We start from the raw sequence: 24667 nt of genomic DNA, 5'->3' as shown, positions 1-24667 counted from the left end.
AACACAAGCTAATGAGTACAATGCTATGCCTGAAAAAGGTCTTTTTTCCTTCTCTAATTACAGTCACTTAGTGGCATTTCAAGTAGAGCCAGATGTAACTTCACTGAGTTCGTCTTTCCAACTCAGATGAACATGGAAAAGCGGCACCAAGGCAGAAGACTAGGCTCTGAAATTTGTATTAATAACACTTATTTCCACTTTACATTTTGTTGTGGCCAGCCCTTGTCATGTGACATTGTTCAAGCTTGCTTCATAAGAACTGTTACACAGGAACCATAATTTAAAGTGGTCTTTGAAAAAGTGTAACACTCAAGGTAATTTTTTCTTGTTACTAAAGCAGTGCAAAAGAAAGCTCTTCATTTGGTGTGTAGAGGGTAACTGTAGACAGGAGATATAATCGTAACTTCATGGTATCTAAATGTTGAAACAAGACACTGATTTTCCACTCCTCCATGTACCATTGCTTGACATTCTCTTTAACCAACACCAGAGGAAACCCATCAAATAAGCTTGCTTAATAGTTTCAGTTAATGCATTTAAATTGCACAGAATTTTATGTAGCATCACACTTGCATGGCATGGCATCTGTTCTAGGTTTTAACCCGCATAAGTGTTTACACATGATGGCCTTTGAGCCATTGCTATCAGCCCAAAACCAATATATGTCGAATGTGCTGGTTGATGGGCATATGTTAGGTAATATGTCTAATGGGCCACAAATTAATTTTCATGGATAAACATTGGATATCAAAGGAGTAGATTGTTTACCCAGTTGTGCTAAACCTACCATCTAAAATATGAAGAATAAAAGTTGCATAAACATGTTCTAAAATTTTCCTGCCTTTCTATATGTTTTTCGTACAGGCTCCTTAGGAAGGATGACCGTTTCATTGTAGGTACATGTGTCTAGTTCAGCCAAGTTGGGGCAGAACAGGACATAGGACTCTTGAGATTGTCTCTTTGCACATGTATGAAGTAGCAGCATTCTCAAGACTTTTAGTTAAAATGCAGTATCATTCTCTGGTAAACCAGTCACTCAAGTGCCTTCTGTTATACACCGTGGGAGCTATTACATATTTGCACATTACAAAATTTCAGGAGAGATTAGTAATGCTGATGGCTCTTGATTGAGGGATTTCATTTCTGCTGCACATTTTCTGCTGTTCCATGGAGAACTGAAAGAAGCTGAAGGCAGACTCAAGTTTGTACTATATTAGTTAAGTTGGAAAGTGTTGAGTAGTGTCAATAAATGACATTTCATTAAATAAAATGTAGTAACTGTAGGCTGTAGAAACTAATGTACTGTAATATGCCAAGAAAAAGAAATTCAGTGAATGTTTTATATGTTTATAATGATGTTTTGGTACAGAATCCTTCCCATAAAAGTAGTATCTTTGCCTATTTAAGGCTCTTACAGTACTACTGTTGCATGAATTGCATGAACTGTGACCACAAATATTTACACAGGTGACTAAAATTACGTTTCGCTTATCCAGAAAATTAGTCCTCAGGTTGCCTTAACGCAGCTAGATAAAAGAGCAAAGGGGCTACCAAGACCCCTTGGTTTTTATGTTGCATATCGAGGCCATTGTTCCAGATAAGAAGAGGGAGCCATAGAGTTATATTTCCCACCCATCAGAAAATGAGGGAGGAGACAACAGGCCACAAAAGGACATAGTTGAGCAGCTGGGGACACATGCAGGGTAAATGTCCCTCTCACCTGCTGGTTCTGCTTCAGGAGCATGGGCTAAAAGCTCATGCCATCCCAGTATCAGCCTAACCTCTGTTATTTTTCTGTGGTCATAAGAGAAGTTTACAAAGCATGGCTCATGGCTGGGTTGCAGTCCTTGTATTCTGTGTATGGGGCTTACAGAGGAACATTGTGTTGCTGCATTTTATGGAGGTGTTGAATTTCACTTCAATCTTGTTGGGCAGCCCTCAGCTAGGTACCTCTCCACTGGGGATCCCCATGAACAGAATCCCCAAAGCCCCAGTGTGGGTCTAGAAATAATGAATACACCCAGTGCCAGGCTGCATGGCAGTGTGTCACCCAAGCATTGCATCACTGATATCAAGAACTTTTTCTCTCAATAGAGAGTTCAAGGGAAGACTCTGTTATGAGCTGGTCTGCTTTTTTGCTTTCCTGGCTCGCAGTCTAAAGCAGTGGGCTCTGCTCAGAACAATTTTCATAGAGGCTGTATGTGTTGTTAACAGCACTTGAATTCTTAGCTGCATATTAAACAGTATTGAAATTTTTGTATATCTCTCTTCCCTCAAAGTCTCTTTCCAAGGTAGATAATACTTTTGTTTGACAGCAAAATGTTAGGGAAGTCACTGATACTCATTTTGGAAAATCTCATGAAGTATCTTCTCGCTGTTTCCATTTTGTACTTGGAAATTGCCTACTGTGTTAATCTATTATAAATAATATACTAAGCCTCTCAAGTCACATGCCAAAAGGAAGTATGTGTAAGAGAAATGCAATTTTAGTAACGCTCAGTATAGTGGAAGCAGGCCCTTTTCCCTAGGTAAGAGAGAAAAAAAAATAGGTTGCCTGTGCCCAAAGCAGTCCAGATGGAATCCCAGTAGGCAGCATACTAGTGTAAATGGAAGGAGTTTTATTTATTTCAGGCTATGTATGCTTCACATTTCTGTTATGTTTCTTTGCTTTCCCAACTATGGCATGCTAATATTCAATTACTAAGTCTTCAGGGATTTTTTTAATTTCCAGTGTGCTTTGTCACAAAGAGCTTCTACATTCTCCTTGTATTAGAAATATGTTTACTTTATGACAAGACTGCACAATGCTTTTGTTTTCCTGTATGCTTCAATATAGTTGAAATATTACATATTATGCCAAATAAAATGCCTTAGGTAGCAAACCATCTTATCTTGTTACATTCTTTAAAGCAATTTATGTAAGCTGTGCTGTAACAACTTTCTGGAGCTCAAAATATAAATCTAGGTTGTCATGGATACACGCATGAGAAGGCTTTCTTTGTAAATATGTTATGAGTCTGACAGTTTATTTTTAGTACATAAAAGTAGATTTTTTTTTTTTTTACAAGATGTAGTATATAACTAGTGTCATTATTGGTTACTCTGATTGCACTTAAATACGATTTCTTTTTCTTTCTGTTCATCATCTCACAATATTTTTTAAACATTGAGGTTTATGTGGATGCCAAAATGGCTGATGAGAGCCCTGGGCTTTTCTCTCACCTGTTTGACCCTTCTTTGTACCAAGTATGCCTGAAGTGAAATTTGTATATTGCTTACCACCAGTTAGAAAGTTAGGCTTTTTTATCTAGCACACAGCCCAACAGTGCTTTCGGGTCTGAAGGTATTTCAGCTGGCATTTTTCTCTCCCAGTAGTTAAACTGGATACAGTAATTATAACATGTAGCTGGATAAGCTAAATAATTCATGGACCTTTCAAGTCTGTAGATACCTTGTGGTATCATATGTTCTATTTTGCTCCCCCTCCTCTGCTACATCAGTAGTGCAAAAGGCAATGCCCTAGTATGTGATTTTCTATTAGTGGTGATTATAAAACAGAAAGTTAGAAACCTGTGATAAAAACTGATAAACCTGTGATAAAAAAAAAAAATTAGGGAAATAAATTGCTGAGAATAGTTCACATTAATAAAATAAAAGCATACTAAACAAATGATGCTTTTAACACTTTTGATCTGTAGATTTTTATAGAACACCAAACAGAGGAGATGCTAGTTTAGAGCACTCAAACTGGATGTGTCTTGATAGAAAATAAAACAAAATAAAACAAAGCAAATCTTCAAAGAGTATAAATGGAGGATTTCCATAGAATAAGCACAAAAAATTAACAATTATTTAGAAAATCACATTTCTTCCAAGAGTACATAAATGTTAATCTCCTGCTTGCTGCATGAACTGTGGTGGAAAACCAGATTGTATTTAGAATTTCTGCAGTTCTTTTCATGGAAACATTATGTTAACTAAAAATCTATGAAAAATACCATATATGAAAATATACTCCCAAGAGCTGACTTGTTTGAAGTTTGTATCAAACATCAATTAATTTTGAAAAACAGGTATCAAAGGAGTTGATGCAAATACTTGTACTGAAGTTCATTATTATTTTCCAGAAGGCTTTTCTCCCCCAAATTTCTAACTTGCTTATATTTTTCCAGCTTCAATAGTCAGTTTTCAGTTTTTTCTCCTCTGAATTAGCTCAACAGCTGTAGTAAAATATACATAAATCATACCTATAGATGCTCTGTTCCATTAAGAATCAGAAAGTCTTTTTTATGAGTCTGAAAAATAATTCATGACTTGTGTCCTAAATATAACAGATACTTTATACGTTACACAATAGAGGCATAAAGTCTAGTGCCAACAAACCGGGAAGAATCTGTTTGCTTGCCTTCTGGGACTAAGGCATAAATCACAAAGCCAAAATTTCTGACCTAGCATATTAAGAAAGTGATAAAAACATGAAAGAGAGGGTGAAATCACATAGTCCTGGAGAGAATCTGTCATTTGTTAAGGTTGCCAGCATTACCATTGTTTGATGAAACAGAACATGGGATTACTACATTAGGAAATTGCTGTCTCTCAAATTTATTGTCAGGTTCTAGTGGTAGAGAAAGGGCCTAAAATACAATATACAAGTACTGTCTTTGCTTGTGACTTGAAAATCTTACTAATAAGGATTCATAAGTAGGAGTAGAATTAGTAGAATTGTACAAAACATGAGAGTCTGTCCTGGTTTCAGCTGGGATACAGTTAACTGTCTTCCTAGTAGCTGGTACGGTGCTATGTTTTGAGTTCAGTATGCGAAGAACGTTGATAACACACTGATGTTTTCAGTTGTTGCTCAGTAGTGTTTAGACTAAAGTCAAGGATTTTTCAGCTTCTCATGCCCAGCCAGCGAGAAAGCTGGAGGGGCACAAGAAGTTGGCACAGGACACAGCCAGGGCACCTGACCCAAACTGGCCAATGGTGTATTCCATACCATGTGACGTCCCATCCAGTATAGGAACGGGGAAGTGGGGGGCAGGGATTCACCGCTCGGGGACTGGCTGGGTGTTGGTTGGTGGGTGGTGAGCAATTGCACTGCGCATCATTTGTACATTCCAATCCTTTCATTATTACTGTTGTCATTTTATTAGTGTTATCATTATCATTATTAGTTTCTTCTTTTCTGTTCTATTAAACCGTTCTTATCTCAACCCAGGGTTTTGCTTCTTTTCCTGATTTTCTCCCCCATCCCACTGGGTGGGGGGGAAGTGAGTGAGCGGCTGCGTGGTGTTTAGTTGCTGGCTGGGGTTAAAGCAATTTAAAAATAAAAGTGCTTTAAATATAACTATGCTATGCCTGTTGGGTGTTACAAGACAGTCTAGAATGAGGACATTAACCTGACAAAGACTTGCTAGGTATGCCAAAAAAGCTCCTCCAGAAAAGCCTTCCAGCAGCTCTATATTGCCAGTGGGATCTGTCCATTTAGTGTTGGTACGAGTGATTACAGTTTCGTAGTAGTGATAGGGGAGCCATGACCACAGTGCAGTGTTACAAAATGCATGCTTAAAGGCTATTGCAGAGACCAATTGCATAACTCAGTGACACTTTTAAGAAAAATAATCCTCTTTCCTTTTCTTTTGCTCTTTTCCTGCTCCTGCGGATTCTGCTGTTGCTACGTCTGAATAGTTACATGTATTCTCTTTGGAGATGTGGAAAAGTATGGGCAGCTTGTCTACTTAAATAAATGAGTAGTTAGTCTGTCATGAGTATTAGTACAGTTGTGCTCTACCAAAAAAGATAGATTCTTCTGCAGTGCAGTTTTATATTCCAGTTCCACTCTGCTGTCTGGTTTAAGAGTTTAGACCTGCTTGAATAGGGGAGTATTGTTGCTACTCCCTTAGTATGAGAGTTCACAAACAAATATTTTAAAATATTAAATATTAATAAAATATTAAAATTTAATACCCCCCCGAAGTAATACAGTTTGGGCAGGCATTTTTGGAGTATGAGTGATGCCTTTTCAAATGGACTGATTTAATTAATCTATAAACTGTGAAACATATGTGATATAATTTAAAAATAACTATGAGGATTTAGTTTCTGATTTCCTAATTTCCTTTTGAGCAAGGAACTAAACTATGCTTTGCATCTGAGCAGGAAAAAGGGTTTAAATCATATAAAACAACAACAACAGAAGTGATTTAAAAAAGACAAGCAGAGTTTTTTCTGTCTTTCCAAGAAAAAAATTACTGGAAAATGTTTCCTCCTGATGAGCAATTTTCTTCAGTAATTTCCCAGGTATCTACAGTCACAGGACTTCAGAAATATATAATTTACATGCAATATCAGAATCCAGTAAAAAATTGCCTGTAGTATAAGACACTATGAGATGAGGTCATTTCTAATGGTGGTATATGTGCTTGGTAGGTTTGAGTCTTCTGTCAGAGCTTGCATTTTTAATAAGTCAGTGCAGACCATTTCTCTAATTTCTACAGGCATCTGCCTTGGTGCCTTCGAACAGCATCCCCAGGAAGTGGTTAGGCAAGTGCAAACTGAGACTACAGTTTGATACAATTGATGCTTTTTTTACTGTTGCCCTCATCTGGCACTTTGCATGTCACCCATCTGTTGTGTCTGGGTAGGAAACTAGATTACTGTCTCTGGAGGGCATTAACTACTTTTCCTACAGCTTTGATCAGTGATCAGTTTAAAAGGCTCCAAACTTTTATTTTGTCCCCAGTGTGCCACTGAATGCAAATACATAATAAATACAATAGACACTATGGAAAACACCCGTATCGCACCATCCGGATTTTGTTGCTGTCCAGATGTGCCCATAATTGTCCCAGTGAAAATGTAGGTGTAAAATTGCAGCTGTTTGTGAGCCCAGGATATAACAAGAAAGTATGTGGACTTGGTATGTGACTTTAAAAATAAAATGAAATAAAACCTGTAAAGTGCTAAAAATAGACTTGATTAAGGTGGTCACTTTGCAAGTGTATTTTAAAGTAGACCACAGGAGTCATTTATACGTATTTGAAAAGAAAAGTGTGGTTTTGAATAATACTTTTTGTTGCACAACTTCGTCCAGCTTTTGCCTTTTGTTTAATTTCATGAAGACCCCAATCTTACACTTTTCCTTGTGTTATTCTTTAAAATAAAACCAGATATTGCTCAGGGGATGCAGAGGATCAGCAGCTCTGTCAGTTATCTTCCCATTGACTGGTAGAAGACTGCTGCTCAAAATGTGAGAGGAAAAAATACTTACAACTCTTGTGCAAGCTTTATTTTCCACTGAGTCTGAAACTTCTGTGAAGGATTTCCTAATAAAAATTCAAGTATAAAGTTAGTTAATTCGTAGCACCTGTGTAACAAACATAATTTTAGCTCTTTAGCAAGGACTTTTTGCTGTTAGTTGCCAGCACTACACTGGTTTGTGTTAAATTGATTTGACAACCTTCCTGCAGCTGCTTCTGTGGTGCTGCCTGCTGTGTCTATTTGTTCTGGGCCTTCAGTCACTGGGGTGTTTCCTCGCAAGTGTGAGGCTGCCCTAATATGGTCTTTTCAGTTTTGGCGAGTGAACCATTCACTAGCAGACACCCTTCACCATAAGCACTTGGTGGCCAGATTAGTTCCTTAAACTGATAAAATACTGGTACACAGCTAACTGAGCAGCTGGGGAAAGTACTAAAAGCAGCGCAGGATTAGCTGTCTGCACTGATGTGTGCTGAAGGTGATAAAAATCTGGTGGAAGGGAATTGTCAGGAAAGAATCGTGGGAGAGAATCAGAAGGGTAAAAGGGAGAAAACTCATGGGTTGAGATAAAGACAGTTTAATAGGTAAAGCAAAAGCCGTGCGCAGAAACAAAACAAAACAAAACAAGGAATTCATTCACCACTTCCTACCGGAAGGCAGGTGTTCAGCCGTCTCCAGGAAAGCAGAGCTCCATCACATGTGATGGTTAGTCGGGAAGACAAACGCCATCACTCTCAATGTCCCCCCCTTCCTTCTACTTCCCCCAGCTTTATATGCTGAGCATGACGTCATATGGTCTGGAATATCCCTTTGGTCAGCTGGGGTCAGCTGTCCCAGCTGTGTCCCCTTGCAGCCTCTTGTGCCCCCCAGCCTCCTCACTGGTGGGGTGGGGTGAGAAGCAGGAAAGACCTTGACTCTGTGTAAGCACTGCTCAGCAATAATGAAAACATCCCTGTATTATCAACATGGTTTTCAGCACAAATCCAAAACATAGCCCGATACTAGCTACTATGAAGAAAATTATCCCAGCCCAAACCAGCACACTCAGTTAAGTTGATATCTGAGCTGCAACCGATAGAGAAAATGAGGTTACAAGTCAAAACTGAGAAAGCATTATCACGAAGTTAAAGAGTGCAGGTAAGAACATGATGGCTAAGATGGAGAGAAACTTTTAGCATAAACAGAAATCTGAATGTTTGAGCAGCCTAATTTCTGTTGTATGCCGTAGAGGTTACAGAACTAACAGCCTGCCTACACTTGAAAGTCAATTTAAATTAAGATAGATTTTAATTTAAAATGCAGTATTTGTCTCTAAGTAACAATCAAACATGGACATTTCTAGTCCCAAAATAAAAGTATTATATGCCTATGTGTTTTAATCCCTTTCAAAGATAAACCCTAAAAGGCTGCAAACTGCGATTAAAGAGGAATGTGTGGAGAAATACACCATTCAAGGATACTGCTTCAACAGTTAAGGGCAGGCAGATTTACAAGTACCCAGAGAGCAACTGAAGATAAAATGGTGCAAATTATCAGGACTTTCTGCCAGTAGCTGCAGAAGTGAAACCACAAGTAAATGGTGAAGGCTGCTTGTGACATACCTGCTCAAACTTCCATTTTCTGTATGTATAGTCTGACTTTAAGCCTGCACCTCCACTTGGTTATTTTGGAACTGCGAACAATCTAACAGGGTCTCTAGGCAAATACCTGACAAAGAAGCATTGGGTGTATCTGCACTGCCCAGATCACTTGCTGTCTCACAAAACCACTTCCCCTGGTTCTCTGCAGTAGCTGTGTGCTGTGGTACCCCCGAGATCTCTTGTGGTAGCCCTGCTAGGTGCTTTCCCAGGCAAAAGCCAGACGCAGATCAGTTAAAGGTGACCTCAGGGTGGTAGTGAGTAGGCATATAAAATATTTTAATCATATTTGATAGTCATCACACACCTATAAAACTTAAGATAACAGAAGGAATACCCTTTATTCTGGCTTTTCAGTCAGTTGCCAAAAGCCATAACTTATGGCTACATACAATATCATTTATGTATGTGCTTGAAACCGTCTACAGAATTGCCTGCATCTAGGACAAATTATTTAATTAACATTTAATAAGCATATAGACATTACATTAATATGCGTGTCTGTGTCTAGGGGAGAGGGAGTAATGGATATGAGCATGTGGCAGAAGACATGTGAAATACCTTAGCAAAGATAATAGCAGGAGAAGCTACCTCAGGCATGCTGTGAATAGAAAAGATGCAAGACCAGTGGAGAAATTTTATAAATTAATTATCAGTTGAGTTAAGCTTCAAGAAAATCTGGGTCCATTAAGATGTTATGGCAGGCATAAAATTAAGCATAGTTTATCCAAACTTGTAACATATACTTATCTTTCTATTCTCTGAATTTTTGCAAGAAATCACATAAAATGAAGGTAAATTAATTGAAATACGAGTGTGTTCAAAAAAATGCTATTGCTGTTGTAAATATAGGCTTCTGTTCATTGATGTACTCTTCAATATTGTTTAGCTTACAGACCTGTGAAGTGACTGGGTAGTAAGATGACTGATACTTCTTGACTATACCTGTGAAATGTTTTGTTAGCCCTGACTTTTAAATAAGAGCTTCTGAATTACTTTTTTTTCTATTGCCATCCCGCCATTTCCTTCACAAACCTAGGAGATGGCCAAACGGTGTTATGAGAGCTACCACCTCTGCTTCAGCCTGCCTCTGTAGTAATCCCATGATGAGCAGTGCAAGCAAAGGGGCACAAAGGTAGCTCTATTTTCTCTGGTATTTGCTACCCCACTGGGCAGTGCAAGCCCTTGGGGAAGCAGGAAAGGTGTCCCAAGAGCAAGGAAGCCTTGGTAAAGTGGCCCTATAGCTGCACCGTGGGGAAGATGTATCTTTCTTCTCACATCTGTTGATGTATACGGGAAAAACAGGTGTGCTATCATGGGATGATTGTCCCCAGTTAGGCAGCACAAAAGAGGTTGCTTTCTACAATGCTGACCAATACATCTTTGTGGTTTCCTTGTCCTGCCCTTTCTGCTTTTCATTTACTCAGCGTCTCTTATTTCATAAAGGAATTGTTAACTGGGCAGGATCGGAGAGCAGTGGCTGGGTTTGTACTCCATAATACCTTTTTGTTAAATGTTTGCTGTCAGGTTCAAAATGTTGGACATTACTGGTGTGCTGAGAGTCATCTGGATGTTAATAGGCATCTCAGCAATTTTTCATTCTGTAGCATTCCCAGAGGTGTTAAAGTTTACTGTATCAGAGCTTTCTAAGTGTAGGATGATTATCACATTAGATGGCAGGAATCTACAAAGAGGTGTTCTTAAAAATGCTTTCCATGAACAGGTTTAAGAAGAATAGAAATCTCTCTGTATTGCAGGAAGCAATGGAATTTCTCTTCTATTTGCTATGCCTTCCTGTGGTATCAAAGGTGGTCCTTGGCAAGAGACAAAGAACTAGATGTGAATACTGATGGTGCAGTGAGTATGCTTCAGGGACGAAGTGTTTTAATATGAAAGTGGCAGCTCTGTCTTTTAGCTTTAGTAAAGCAGGAACTTAAATCCTAGTGGGATTGCCACATCTTTGCATCTCCTAATAGGCCTCAGATTGTAGAAGAGCTGAGCTGAGCTCTTGATTTTTCCAGCAGGATAGAATAAGAGATTAAAATGCTGATTTTTTCACTGAAGTGATAAAAAGCCCCACAAACCAAACAAAAAAATCTCACTAATCTTTCACTGTATTTTTTAACCATTGTTGTCAGCATCTCTTTAAAAAAATCTTTTCAGAATTTTGCTTCTTTGCTTCCTAACCCTTCACCATTTACACTTACCAAAACTTAATAAGACAAAGAAATCTCCTTGCTTGACTTTTCTCAAATATATGCACAAGAGCCTCAAAATCACTGCAGTATTGCTTATGGGTAAGAGACATACATTAAAGTTAAAATGAATTAAAATGAAGGCCAAGCAGGGATTATACGATCTATCCAAAGGCACCCAAGGATTTTGTGGTGGAAGTGAAGCTCCCATGTCATGGTAATGCCCCATCTGTCAGAGCTTCCTTGCTGCCACTGACAGAAGTTAGTATTCTTGCGCTCACTTTCTGCAAATACAAATGACTAGGCGAGGCACAAGGCCATGGAAAACAGGCCTGTGAAAGAAGGTTGGTGTGTATTCAACCCTGCAGCACATAACAGCTCTTGTCCCTAAGGTCCTGTTTGCAGAAGAAGGCAATGATAGAGCTCATCTCAAAGACAGGAAGCTCTGTGGAAGCTAGAAGATACATTGGGCTCACTATTTTTAGTTTATTAAAGCTGTCTGTTATGTTTCCTTATTGTCTTCAGCTCTCCAGCCTCCTCTGAGATTTGTTACTCCACTCATTGAAAAGAAGGGCAGCATGCTATGATTCCTCTGTCTTCTTTGTCCCTAGCACATAGGGTGAACATTTTGGTTTATGGCAGATGCTTAATACAAAACAGATGTGAAAGGGTCAAGGTAATGATGAGTCTGGTACCTTCCCAAGGAACTCTTTCCAGATCTTCAAGGGTAAAGAAAAGTTATCAGCATGGCTTGGGGGGTGGGGGACAGGGGAAAGGCATGATCTTGGGAGTGTTGGGAGTCCTTGTTTCTGATTTGTTTTAATCTTTTACTTTCTTTTTACTATGAACCCTAAGAGCTTAATCATTGTGTATTATTACCTTTGTAACAGACCAAAATTATCATGTCGCACATGTTTTAAGGTGCATGCTATTTAAAGTCAGAATTATTTTTCTCTACCTACTTAATTTTGCTTCTTTAATGGAGCCTTAGAAAAGTAGTTTCAGAAAATCTTATTTATTTACTCACGTTCCATTTCACTATCAACAGCAAGGGGTTTTTTTCCTCCTTTTATAACACAAATACATTCAGAGCTCAAGCAAGAAAGCATTTAAATATGTATAATTTAAACTAGCTGCCCAGTCATAACCAGAATTCATCTGCACAAATTTTGTCACAAGGGAATCTCCTGGTGTTCTACCCGTTCTGTTCCACAGACAACCGATGATCTCATCTCTGCACCTTTGAAGTTTTATAATTTTGCCATGTACAGTGGGGCGGAACATGTGAGAGAGCTCTTCTGGTGCGTAGTCAGCCTTGTACTGTGTTCTGGGACATTATATTCTGGGCAGAAGAATTTTTTTTCCAACACTGAGGTTGAATAAGAACACTTATACAATTCTTGAGAGGGTACAGTGAGGAGGAGCTGCTGGTATGCATATATTCAAAAGAAGCAGAAAGGTACTGGGCTTCAACCTCAATGCACACGGTCTCCTTCTACATGGACCACAAGATACAGGCTTTGGAGAATATAAAAGTATGTACAAGGGCAAGACTTCCTTTGGACAAGAAGACTGGGTGTCATGAAATGGAGTAGTTTGGACTGCTTAAAGAATCACCTTCAAGGGTATTAGCGAAAATTATTTAATAGGAGTTTATACAAGTGTGACTTCACAGAATTTGATGGCAAGGTTCACTCTATTACTTAATACATGGATGAAATGTACACAGGAAAATTAAGTTAGAATCAAACTAAAATCATGTATACAGAGACCATAGTTGCAATAAGGTAAAAAAGAAACATACAAAGGAAAATTGAGTTAGAATTGATTTCTTGTGATTTGTACAGAGATCAGGAATGTAAAAAGGTAGGGGAGACCCTCCTGTTGAGTCACGAGGTTCAGAGAAGACCCCCTTGCTTTCTAAACTCCTGTCGGAGCTTAAGTGCGGCTGGATCAACTCCTAGTCCCAGACTTGGGCAACAGTTTATGTGTAAAGGGGTTATAATAGCAGCCTGAGATTTATTCACAGTTGAATAAAATTCATGACAGTGACTTATGTATAGATTAATATACTTGCTATAGATATTCAGGTTAGTACACACACACATGCACAAAGACACTAAGAGATATACATATAAGCAAGTAAAAGAGGTACACCTGTTAAAAACTCCCCTCGAGTTCAATGAAACTATTCATGTCAAATGGTTCGGCATCCTTCTCAATGGGCGTAGGGTTGAGCCTCAAGGAGCAAAGAGTATCAGCCCAGGTCCTATCAGCTTTTGGCGGCAGACCTCCGATATTCGCAAACTGAAGAGTTTGCGAGCTCTGAGAGGCATCCCACTCAGAGTGAGATGCTGGCTGCAGCCCACTGCAGTCCAGGAGAGCTCAAAGGGTCTCACTTAGTACCGCTGTTTATGGGTTCAGGAGATGATTGGCTTTACTCATCAGCAAATTACTGGGATTCCAGTAGCACTGGTACCATTTCACATGCGTCATGATTCAGATAAGGAAGGCTCAAATGCTGTCAGAGAATGACTTAAAACTCAGATACGGGATGGTCCAAGGCTGTCAAGAGAGGACTGAGATCTGTCTCAAGGTTGTCAGGAAATGACTAATTATCCCTACTCCCGTAGCCAGCCTCCGCCAGGCAACAGGAGTCTTTAGTACGGTCAGTGCAGCTCCCTGTGTTAGCCACGCAAGAGTTCCTGGTATGGTCAAGGGACGCTTAACCGCCCAACTCATTACACTTATGCTAAGGCCTAGCGAGACTTCCCGAGTTTGTAGATCGGCTCAGAGAGAGGGGGAAATGCACCACCACACTGGGGCGTAAACACCAATCCTTACCCTCCTCTACTGGGTTAACTTCAGTGTTTTTAGGATCCTCTGTTTACCTTGGAGGATCTGATGGTACTGACTGAGGTACTGAGTTTCTCTATTCTCCCCAGAGTTGTCTGTCCTTAAACAAACTTTAAAAAGCAAACCAGAAGTATTGTTTCATGTTAGAGAGTTTTAGATTTGCGACCCTACTGCAAACCATTATAGACAGTAATATGTAAACCAGGCAGATTAGGATAGCCTCATGGAAACAATATTCTTCATCTCTTTCCCCTCATTTGGAGAATTTTTCAGCTTTTGCTGATGAATGTAGACACAATAATAAGAATAAATCATAAATAGAGGAGAAAAATATGTGCACTATGGTGATTAAAAGGAAATACGAAAATAGCAGATCAGTGAAATCTAGCCAAGTAAATTGAACGTGTGTCTTCTAACCTGAGTTAGGAGAGATTTGAACTTTACTGAGAGGTGGCTGTTTTCCTCCATAATCTCAGTAAAAAACTGGTCATTGCTGGCAAAATGAAAAATTCCCATTGCTTTATAGAATGCTTGCTTTTGCACTTTCTAACTAACTCTTCCCTCATGTAATAATCTTCATCCCCTCCAAAAAAATAGCGGGGGGGGGGGGAGGTATTTCTCCTTTAGCTGGAGATCTGGCATGAAGAGTATCTTCATTGGCTGGGAAAGCCAGTTACTGCCCCCAATGGAAACACGCTTTGCTACACTTGAATTGCCCCGGCACTACTACTTCATGTGTTTGCATGCCTTTAAAAGAATTATTGTGCACATAGACTTAATACTAACAAAATGAGCTGAATTCTGAACTTGATTTGGGTTCCATCCCCCCCGAATGTGCATGTTAACACTCATACTCTTACCTTACAGCTTCTAACCGCTGCCCCTTGCCGCCAGCGCACCCAAACTGTGCCATATCAGTGAAACTATGCTTTCTAGGTCCATTGTATCAAGAGTGAATTAATTTTTTCCCCTCTCGATCTTCGCTGTCTGAGCACTGGCCCCTCCCCTCATGCCGGCTCCCCTCTCCTCGCAACGCTTTGGGAAAGAAAGTGCAAGTACCCCTCCGCTTGTTTTATTTAACTTGTCTCCTTTCTGCCCTGGTTTTCGCCCAGGGAAGCGGAGGAGCGGGGCGGATAGCTCCGCTTGCCCGGGCGAGGCTAACCTGGCTGTTCTCCGAGGAGGGCAAGAGGGAGAGAGCCGGAGCTGCAGGAGCAGGAGCCGGAGCAGGAGCAGAAGCAGCAGCAGGAGGAGCAGCAGCAGGAGCAGGAGGAGCAGGAGCAGCAGCAGGAGCAGCAGCAGGAGCAGCAGCAGCAGCAGCTCCCACTGCAGCCTCTTTTTTTATGCGGGCTGCCCCTTTCCGCGCAGCCAGTGCAGCCTGCCCTCGGCAGCGGGCTGATCGCCTCCCTTCAGCCACATTTGGTATGCATGAGCACTGCCGTTCCCACGCAGAGGGCCGCTTTCTTAAGGAGGCTCGGCGGCTGGAGCCGCGCCGCCCGCCCAGCCCAGCCCTCTGCCCGCGCCGGGCCAGTCCTGCCCTGCGGCACGGCGGGCGCGGCGGGCGGGATGCGCGTGGGGCGCCCGCGCCCCGGCGGGCGGTGTCGGCGGTAGGCGCTGCCAGGTCTGCGGCCGGTCGCCCCGTGGGATTTGGCGGAGGGTCATGAATCAGACCGATGCTCCCCGGCCACTCAACTGGACCATCCGGAAGCTGTGCCATGCCGCCTTCCTCCCCTCCGTCCGGCTTCTGAAGGTACGGTGGCGGGACTGCGGCGGGAAGCGGCGGCGGCGGCGGCTGCCGCTCGGCACCTGCCCCTCGGCACCTGCCCGGGCGCGCCGAGGCGCTGTTGCTGGAAAGTCGATTCGGAAATAGTCCCGGCTTTACTATTGATTAGGTCCCCTGCTGCCGTGGGAGCCCCTTGCGAGCACCTGGAGGTGCCACGGCCGCGTGTCTGCGCTCCGGTTCGGCACGTTCAGCTGTAGAGAAGGGTCTGCGAGGGGGCTGGAAGGGGAGCGAGGGGTGGTGGATGTCACCCGTGCTTCTATTCGCCTTCTCTTGGAAAAAGCAAGCTGTGAACTTCTAGGCGTGAAGAAGGCGTCGGTTTCCACGGTGCGTTCCTTTGTGAGCAGCCCTCTGCTCTCTGTTCTTTGGGCTTACCTAGTCCCCAGGAAACAAACACCCGAAGGTCCAGTACTACTCGGACCGGACCAACTGGCGAGTGGAACAGTATGTGAGCGGACAAAGGTTGGCTGGGTTCGTTGGACGCTGTCGATGGGAACAGGGTCAGTTTAAAGGACTGGCAGTGCAGACAGCATCAGTGAAACTTTCCGATGATGATTTTTTGTTTGTTTGTTTGTTTGTTTAAATGGAGCGGCACGCTTTTGAAGGTGTTTTTAAATGTCCTTCCCTAGGAGATAATTATTAACTATTTGAAAAAATTACCTGGGATTATAGGCAGTGGAGGGCTCTTAATCTCGGCACGCAGATTACCACTACTACTGCGTCTCCCACTGAAGCCGGTTTAGAGGCATCCGTAACTGGAAAACAAAATACCTTGAATCAACTTTTTGACCAAAAAAAGGTTATGTTAAAAGTCTTCTTTGTTCTTGGAACTTCTTAATCAGATTATACAATGAAAATCTAAACAGTATAGTCAGGTCCCTTCAGGCTTCTGCACCTGTAATACGTTTTACACAAAGCTGGATTCATGACACTAATCATCTCAGTTTATTTTAGTACTTGATAGTTTGGCTTTGAAATTAATAGGCAGCAAGGTAAAACATGGCTACCCTAACAGTGTATTAGAAGGTAATGTTTGATACAACCATTTGATTTTGTGTGGGTAGCTTTGAAATTAGGTCAGTCCTCACTAATGTAACACACTTGAACAGTAGCGTAGTGTATGATAGTGCACTTAGCAGACATATATTGCATGTAGAGTTATTATATGTATGATGCACATGTGACCATACTGTGTTTCTTAACAGGTATTTGTCACATCCTCACAGGAAGGGGCTACCCTAGAAAAATGTTTCTGTTTCCAAACCAGATTTATGGCTTCTAGGAGGTACATTGTGAGCAGCTCCAAAGAACAGAAGAAAGATAAAACTTAGATTGCTGAAAAACCAAAATGCAACTAAATACAGAACAAATCAGAAAGTGGTGTTGATTCTCTCACAAAGGCTTCCCCACCACCACCCCAGAAGCACACATTAGAATATCCGTATTCTACAAGCTAGATACATTTAGGAAAACATAATTTTCCTGAGGTGTGAGAACTCAGATGGGGGGAATTTTAATATCATTCTCAGTATCAGGAAAAAAAAAAAAAGTCTGCAATTATTTCTTTTTTGGCAGGCAAATGTTGCCCCCTGTGTATGGCTTCTCTTCACTGCACATTTTAAGGGTGAACGTTGCAATTAATTATTAAAAAAGCTGACTAACAATGATTTTCTGAAGCTACAGCTATAACCTTTTAGGGCCAGATAGGGAGCGAACCCTGCAGAGTTAACAAGAGCAGGGCAAATAACCAGAGATAAGCAACCTCTGCACGGAGGGGTGTGTGAGGTGTGGGAGAGACCACAGCAAAGGAGGTGAGACTCTGGCACCTTCCTGTGCTGATGAGCAGAGCTGGTTGATGGGAGAAGGAAATGCGTATATCAGCATCTTCAAGGCTCCCAATCAGCTTAAAATTTTCCTTCCAATATATACTTCTTATCTTTGTCTTTTATTTTTTAACATGTTCAAAGCAAGTGATTCACATAAGAGCAGTGTCCCATTGTCCTAATTCCCCGAAAGGTAATATAGGCAACCTGGAGGTATTCTGCTGTCATGAAGAGCTATTAAGGAAAGAGTGTGATAACAGCAGCATTAAATTACCAGATGAGCAGTATAAATATTTTCCTGTTTTTCCTCAGGGAATTTGAAAATTTTTCTGTATACAAATTCACACATCAGAAGGGTATCTGTATTCTTTTATCTTTTGTGTCTTTCTCCAAAAAATAAAGAAGAAATCCTTTTTTTTTTTTTTTTCTAAATGAAGGGTGCTCCTGTAAATCCACAAACATTGGACAGGCAAGTGCAATAATCTAGGCTCATTTTTTAATTGCCCAGTTTCCAAATGGATTAAATGGTCTTAAGGGCTAATGCAATATTGTTTCTCAGGAGACATCCAGTAGACCCCTTTTTATACAGCCTTTCTGTGCAGAGAATGCCCTCAATAACAGAATAAACTTTGCAACAACTGATATGTAATGGCACATTTTTATTATCTGCTTTATCTATGGTTGCCAAACTCTATTTCAATGTACACTGTAGCTTTATTAAGAGTAAGAGAATATAAAGTATCGCTGCGTCTTTGTCATTTCCATGCTTTATTTTAGTCTACCAGAACAAAACAACTAAATTACACCATTAAGTTCAAGGATACACCTTTGCCTTTGCCTGAACTTGTAAGAATGAGAGATAGCAGAGATTTCCTGTTTTACACATGAAAAAATCACTGTGGCATGACCTGGACCTTGGTAATAAACAGAATGAACTTTTTAATTAATTCCATATCTTCTCAATGAGAAGTTTAAAGTTCTTATCCTGTGGATATAATTTTAAGTGTAGCATCACTGCTTTCACACTGATGGATCTACATAAACATTGGAATCTAGGACTTGGATGGACACCTCTCACTTTGTATTACTCACTAACAAATCTACAGGATTCTCTTGAAATGACTGGTTATAAATAAATAATAAAAGGTGTTACTCCACAGGTAGGCTATGCTCTTATTCCATTCTGTTGAAATGGTGTGCAGCGGTCAGTTGCCTGAACTGACATTTGATACGGCTTTGGCCACAGTGGTCTCATTTGATTTAAGTAAACTAGGATCATTTGCAGATACCGTGCAGCTTTGTTCCCTCTGCTTTTCTTCCAGGCGTGTGTTCCTGTTCTAACTCACTTCACTAATACCCTCATGTTTAGGTATGGTTTTATAATCCTATTTTCTCAGTTTTTCATTTTCTAACAGGCACATAGAGTACTAGGAGCTGTATTTGAAGTACAAATTGAAACAAATTATTGGAGAACATTTTTATTACTTGTGTCATCAGCTCATCCTTCACAGCTCCCATTTTTCCCCCCTAATAAATATTTCCTGTAGTATGTTCCACGCTGGTACTTTTTGTAGTTGTTTCAATATGCTTAAACACACGCTAACGCACTGTCTAATGCCTTCCCATCTGAAGTAAGAGGATTAAGAAGTGCCTTGAGGGTGCAGAGAGGGTGGCTTTGTGCAGAGTGGGGAACTGTCATTCTCCTGAGACAGTCAGGTTAGTTTCCAGAAGTGGGTTTCCAGCAGTGACTTGTCCAGCTTCTGTTTCTCTACCTGAGTTCTGAAGCTTGTTTCTTTGTATGTTTGGCCAAGGTCTTCTTACCTTGATACTTTTTAATTTCTTTTAAGGAAGGGCTAATATTAGTGGCAAGGAGTCCTGATCCACTTTCTGCCATTGTGTATGTAAGAGCTATTGTTCCAGTTGCAGAAAGCTCTCTTAGACACACTTCTTTTTGTTTTGCGGTGGAAGAGAGTTTCTGAGTCTCCACATGTCAGAAGAAGAGATTGCCTCCCAGGAAAGGAAGCCAAGTCCAAATGGCACAATTTAGAGAAAACAGACATTTTAGAACAATGTTCTATGGTCTTAAAAAATTAATGACTGACATCATACTAAACACTTCACTCAGAGGACCCTGTGCCGTCGGAGTGACTACAGATGTTGAACTTCTGCTTGGGACAGGTATGATACATGCCATGGGACCAAGGAATGAGCAATATACTAAAAAAAACAACTGAACTGAGAGTAGACAGAGGACTGAAAAATAAAAGGTCTCTAATGTGCAATAAGCGTGACACCACAGATTTAGAGACATGCATATGTAGAAGTACTGTACTAAACTTTTGGAAAGCAATAAATTACCCAGTCTGTTTTTTCTTAATAAGACTACTAAAATTTTTTTATAATGAATTTGAATTGCATGTCAGTAAGTAGACTTGGAAGGCAGAAACTTTGGAAGGGCCAGAGGAGGGGAAACAGAGTGAGTCAGAAGAAACGCTGGAGAAAATGTTTTGGCTCATTTTTCCCAGCATACGACTGAGTGAAAATGCCTGCTCAGCTCTACCAAAAAAATACACAGAACATTTACCTAACCTGGGCAACATCCTAATCTAGTTCCAGGAACTCCCGGAAACTTAAAGAGATCAGACACTAAATTTCTTACCAAACGAGAAACTAGATGTTATTTTTGCTAATTATTTTTATTTGATTGCCCTACCAAGAATGCAAAAGGTAACCCAAGAGAAAACTAAAAAGCTAAAAAATGGTTCATTAGAATGAGACACAGTCTTTTAAGTGTGACAATATATACACATGAAATTCTGGCTGGGCTGAAATAAGTGAAATAAAAGTGTGGACAATATTTCTCCTGCTACAGCAAGTCTGGTTATATCCATAAAAAAGGTTTCTACAGGAATAAAGACTGGGAAACATGTGGCAGGCTTCATTAAGGCACATGGTGAAATACCGCACTGTTCAACAGCTTAAATCAGCTAAAATCTCATTGCTATTTGATTACCAAATGCAACTTTATTTCAGGATACTTTTAAAAAATCTCATTTGGTAAACTAAATGAAAAATTTTCTTCTCCACAATGGTGGAAGAATGAAATATGTTCTTCATAAAACAATAAGTATTTATGCTTCTGAACCCTCTACTGTGAGAAAAAGTGACTGTAAGAGAGAAGAAAGCTATATCTTTTGGAGCTGATTTTATTCCTCACTTGGATTTGAAAAAAAGGTTATTGGACTGATAGAATAGTCCTATAACTCAGGGAAGATACTTCTGATAAATAATTTTTAAAATTACTTGTAAGTGGATTTGTGTGCTATAATCATGAGATAGTAATGTTAGATTGTGTTATGGTCTTCAGAAATGGAAGTGTAAGCTTTTTATGCTATTTTGTTCACTATCAGTGAGAAAATGAGGAGAAATCTAGACACAAAGACAGTCAAAATGTGTAGAGTTTTTTCTCTTAGCAAGTCTTTTCATGTCCAGTTGGCAGTGGGGTCTTCTGGTTTTTCACTGTTTAATAGTTAAGAATTGATTCTGATTATTATTTTAGTTGATTTACCATACCCACCTTTCAAACTGCAATAAAATGAGAGGGCAGGTTTACTAAGTCTGGATTGAAAAAATGAGATACTTGAAACAAATCCTAATGCATACTGTTATCATTAGTGAGCTGGCGCACTAAATGTTTCTGGAAGTAATATGCACATTACCGACAGTAAAATGAGGGTAGTAATTTACCTGTGCCTGCACTCAGCTGCTTACTGACTTAAATTGTAGTAACGAACGAGCCACCGCTATGATTCCTTCAGGAGGGTCTGATGCATTCTGGGAAATGATGACAGTTCAGCCCATAAGATAAGACTGGTTAGAACACAGGCATGTAGAAAATACCAGTCAATGTAACTATTTTCTTGTAAATAGGCTAATAGAGAAAGTAGTCACACCTGTTGGTATGGTGGTGTCGTGGTTTAACCCCAGTCAGCAACTAAACACCACGCAGCTGCTCACTCACTCCCCCCCACCCAGTGGGATGGGGGAGAAAATTGGGAAAAGAAGCAAAACCCGTGGGTTGAGATAAGAACGGTTTAATAGAACAGAAAAGAAGAAACTAATAATGATAATGATAACACTAATAAAATGACAACAGCAATAATGAAAGGATTGGAATGTACAAATGATGCGCAGTGCAATTGCTTGCCACCCGCCAACCGACACCCAGCCAGTCCCCCCGAGTGGCGATTCCCCACCCCCCACTCCCCCGTTCCTATACTAGATGTGACGTCACATGGTATGGAATACCCCGTTGGCCAGTTTGGGTCAGGTGCCCTGGCTGTGTCCTGTGCTAACTTCTTGTGCCCCTCCAGCTTTCTCGCTGGCTGGGCATGAGAAGCTGAAAAATCCTTGACTTTAGTCTAAACACTACTGAGCAACAACTGAAAACATCAGTGTTATCAACATTCTTCGCATACTGAACTCAAAACATAGCACTGTACCAGCTACTAGGAAGACAGTTAACTCTATCCCAGCTGAAACCAGGACAGGTGGGATGCTGTATATGGTATGAACGACAGGTGAGTTTTAAGAGTGCATATAAGTTCTGTTTAGAGAGAAATTATTTGATAAACAAACTTCTGTTTTCCTGCCAGAGAGGTCATAGTTGTGTCTATTACAGTTGTAATAGATGTCGCATGGTTTTGATTCGAATTCACAGATTTTCTGGGTGCATTATTTGTTTAGCAGCCCAAAAGCCATGTTACCAGCGAAGAGAAAGATTCTGCTTTCTGTTGCATGTTCTGCTCCTGTGCCATCAGTTTCATTATTTAGGGATGGCAGGAAAGAGACCTGGCTAGGGTACTGCTGTGTCTTTGCAGTCTCCTGCTTTATCATCAAGAAAGTAATTTAACACCCCAAATCAGGGTAGCAACATGTGTCGCAATGTAGCTTCATGGCACCTTTGCACAGGTATGCTTGCATTACTGCTGCTCAACTGTTAGCTGTGCCTCTAGTACTTTACTTTTTATAACGAAGTAACAGCAGCGTGGTGAAGACATTTTGCAGCTGGGGTTGAAGAACTGCTAATATGCCTTTGCGGAGTTGCAAATTCCCAAAAGCTGCTTATTTCTTGAAGTCATGCTTCTCACCAACGGTGAGATGAGCTTATCCTTCTCACATGGCAACTGGGCGTGTTCACGTGTAAGGAGTTTCTGACAGATTATGTCAGTTCATTTCTTCTGAAAGTGAAGGAAATGGGGAAGCTAATAATGATTTTTCCTTTTTTATACACAGAAGCAGTCACTTTGTGAGGTTAATTCTTTGGTGCAGTGTACATTTTTAATGTGATCTAAGGTGAATCAGAGCTTGTTAGCAGTTTCCTTATTGACTGAATCTTTTCCATGAATATGACTCAGGTTGGTGACCACTGGCTTGGAAGTGGTGTAGCAGCAAATCAGTCTCCACAACAAGAAATATTATCCCAATTAAGAAAAAAGAAAGGGAGAGATCAAAACAAAAAGCCTAGCAGTAGAAGTCATGTTTCCATGCGATAGCCTACATGTAAAAGAGATTAGACATTAGACACATCAGTGCCATTTTGAAGGAGGAGGCTGTAGGCTGCTAATTTCAGGTGGAGGGAAAAATGGTTTTGACTTTCAGGTTGGGAAAGGCTGTGTGAATGCAAAGTTTCTTCTTTTAAACCAGGGAATTTTAGAAAAAAAATGGCTTTTCTTTCTAGGTATGTCACCACCATGTGAGTGCTTTTCAAAAAGAAGTGATAGAAAAGGTAATATTAAATTTTCAGTCTTGATGCAGCAGCTAAGATACAAAAATACCTGGTTGTTTTAAAGTAAGGATCCTGCAATGGCTACAGGTTTTTATCCTCTTGCACGTCAATATTATTTTGCAGCGTTTTTCCTAAGTCCAGCTGTTTCATTAGTGTCTTTACCTTCGTCTTAGAAAATAACGTGGGGTTTTGCCGCCTTCTATGCAGCATGGCCAGCGGGCTACAGTGATGGAGGTGAGGTATCAGAGAAGTCATCCAGGTTTGTCCACATTTCCTGCACACAGAAGGACTTGGCTCATAAATGATCTCTGCTTCCCATAAGGCTCAGTCTTTTCAGATTTGAATACTTACAGGAGGTAGCAAGTGGCTTCAACTCCCACTGGCTTTTGCAAGAATTGATAATATATGAAACACCTATCAGAAAGTACATGCAAGTTTCCTAATTTGTGACTGCACGAGAGATGCTTTATGGTCTCGTTTCCAGAGAAATTAAAAAAAAAAAAAAAAGGCATTTTTTATGTATATTAACAGACTAGAAAAACATTAAGGCTGGTTCTGAACAGACACTTGTTTTAAAAATAATTGTAAAATGCTACTAAGTACAGAAGTCATCCAAGCAAGAGGCTATAAATACAATGATGCTTAATGTGTTAGTGGAATCCTGTATTAACAGCACAAAATTTTAATGTTGTTCTGCAATACTGTTCCTTATGTTTGAAAGTGTGCTATGTGAAAAATTCAGAGCACAGGACCATAAAGTGAAGCTGAGTGGTTTTATTCCACCTGAATTGCTAACAAGACTATGCTACAGTGTAAAAAGGAATGCCCTTGGGGCTCTCTGGAAATTTTTGTCAAAGCTGGTAATAAAGCATGAAATAAAATCACTTCATCGAAAATATCTTTCATCCCCCAAATAATATGATGACATGAAACAGTCTGACAAAGCGCTTTTAGCAGTGTCAAGGAAGATACTGGAGAAGATGTCAGGATTCTTATAATGTAATTAAAACAATCATCAGGCTGATTTTACATTAGTGAGAAGGTGATTGAGTGAACATTGTGTTGAACATTGTCTTTCAGTTGCCTTTTTCTTCACCTGTTGTTAATAGATGCAGAGGGCAGATGTAGTAACTTACTAAGCCATCATAATTAAGAATTTAAGGACGATGCATCACATTATTTTGTTATGGACAGATGCCATTTTTTGAACTTTATGGTTTATTGAATCAGCATGGCATGTTGCTGCCGGATCTGTTGTAATGCAGTATCACACCTCAGTTTCCCAGTGTGATGGCTCGATGTGCATCTTTGCATACAGCTAGAAAGAGAGACTA

The 24667-nt window shown here is 40.3% G+C and overlaps 1 protein-coding gene across 8 annotated transcripts in view; it reads left to right on the top strand.

The window, feature by feature from the left end:
* TRPM3 (transient receptor potential cation channel subfamily M member 3) overlaps window positions 1-24667 on the top strand; it is a 472413-nt gene that overhangs the window by 168126 nt on the left and 279620 nt on the right. For 6 of the 8 annotated variants that reach the window (XM_052777055.1, XM_052777053.1, XM_052777049.1 and 3 more), the window contains exon 1: window positions 15238-15692. The exons of the other annotated variants lie outside the window; for them this stretch is intronic. In XM_052777055.1, the coding sequence (XP_052633015.1) occupies window positions 15603-15692 (90 nt within the window). In that variant the 5' untranslated portion in view covers window positions 15238-15602. Of the gene's footprint in view, window positions 1-15237; window positions 15693-24667 lie in introns of those variants that run through there. 8 annotated transcript variants of the gene reach the window in all.

The sequence above is a fragment of the Harpia harpyja genome, chromosome Z (genome assembly GCF_026419915.1).
Source record: "Harpia harpyja isolate bHarHar1 chromosome Z, bHarHar1 primary haplotype, whole genome shotgun sequence".
In the NCBI taxonomy this organism is placed as follows: Eukaryota; Metazoa; Chordata; class Aves; order Accipitriformes; family Accipitridae; genus Harpia; species Harpia harpyja.
The sequence above is the reverse complement of the archived record's forward strand: the minus strand, read 5'-3'. Positions and strand labels throughout refer to the sequence as shown.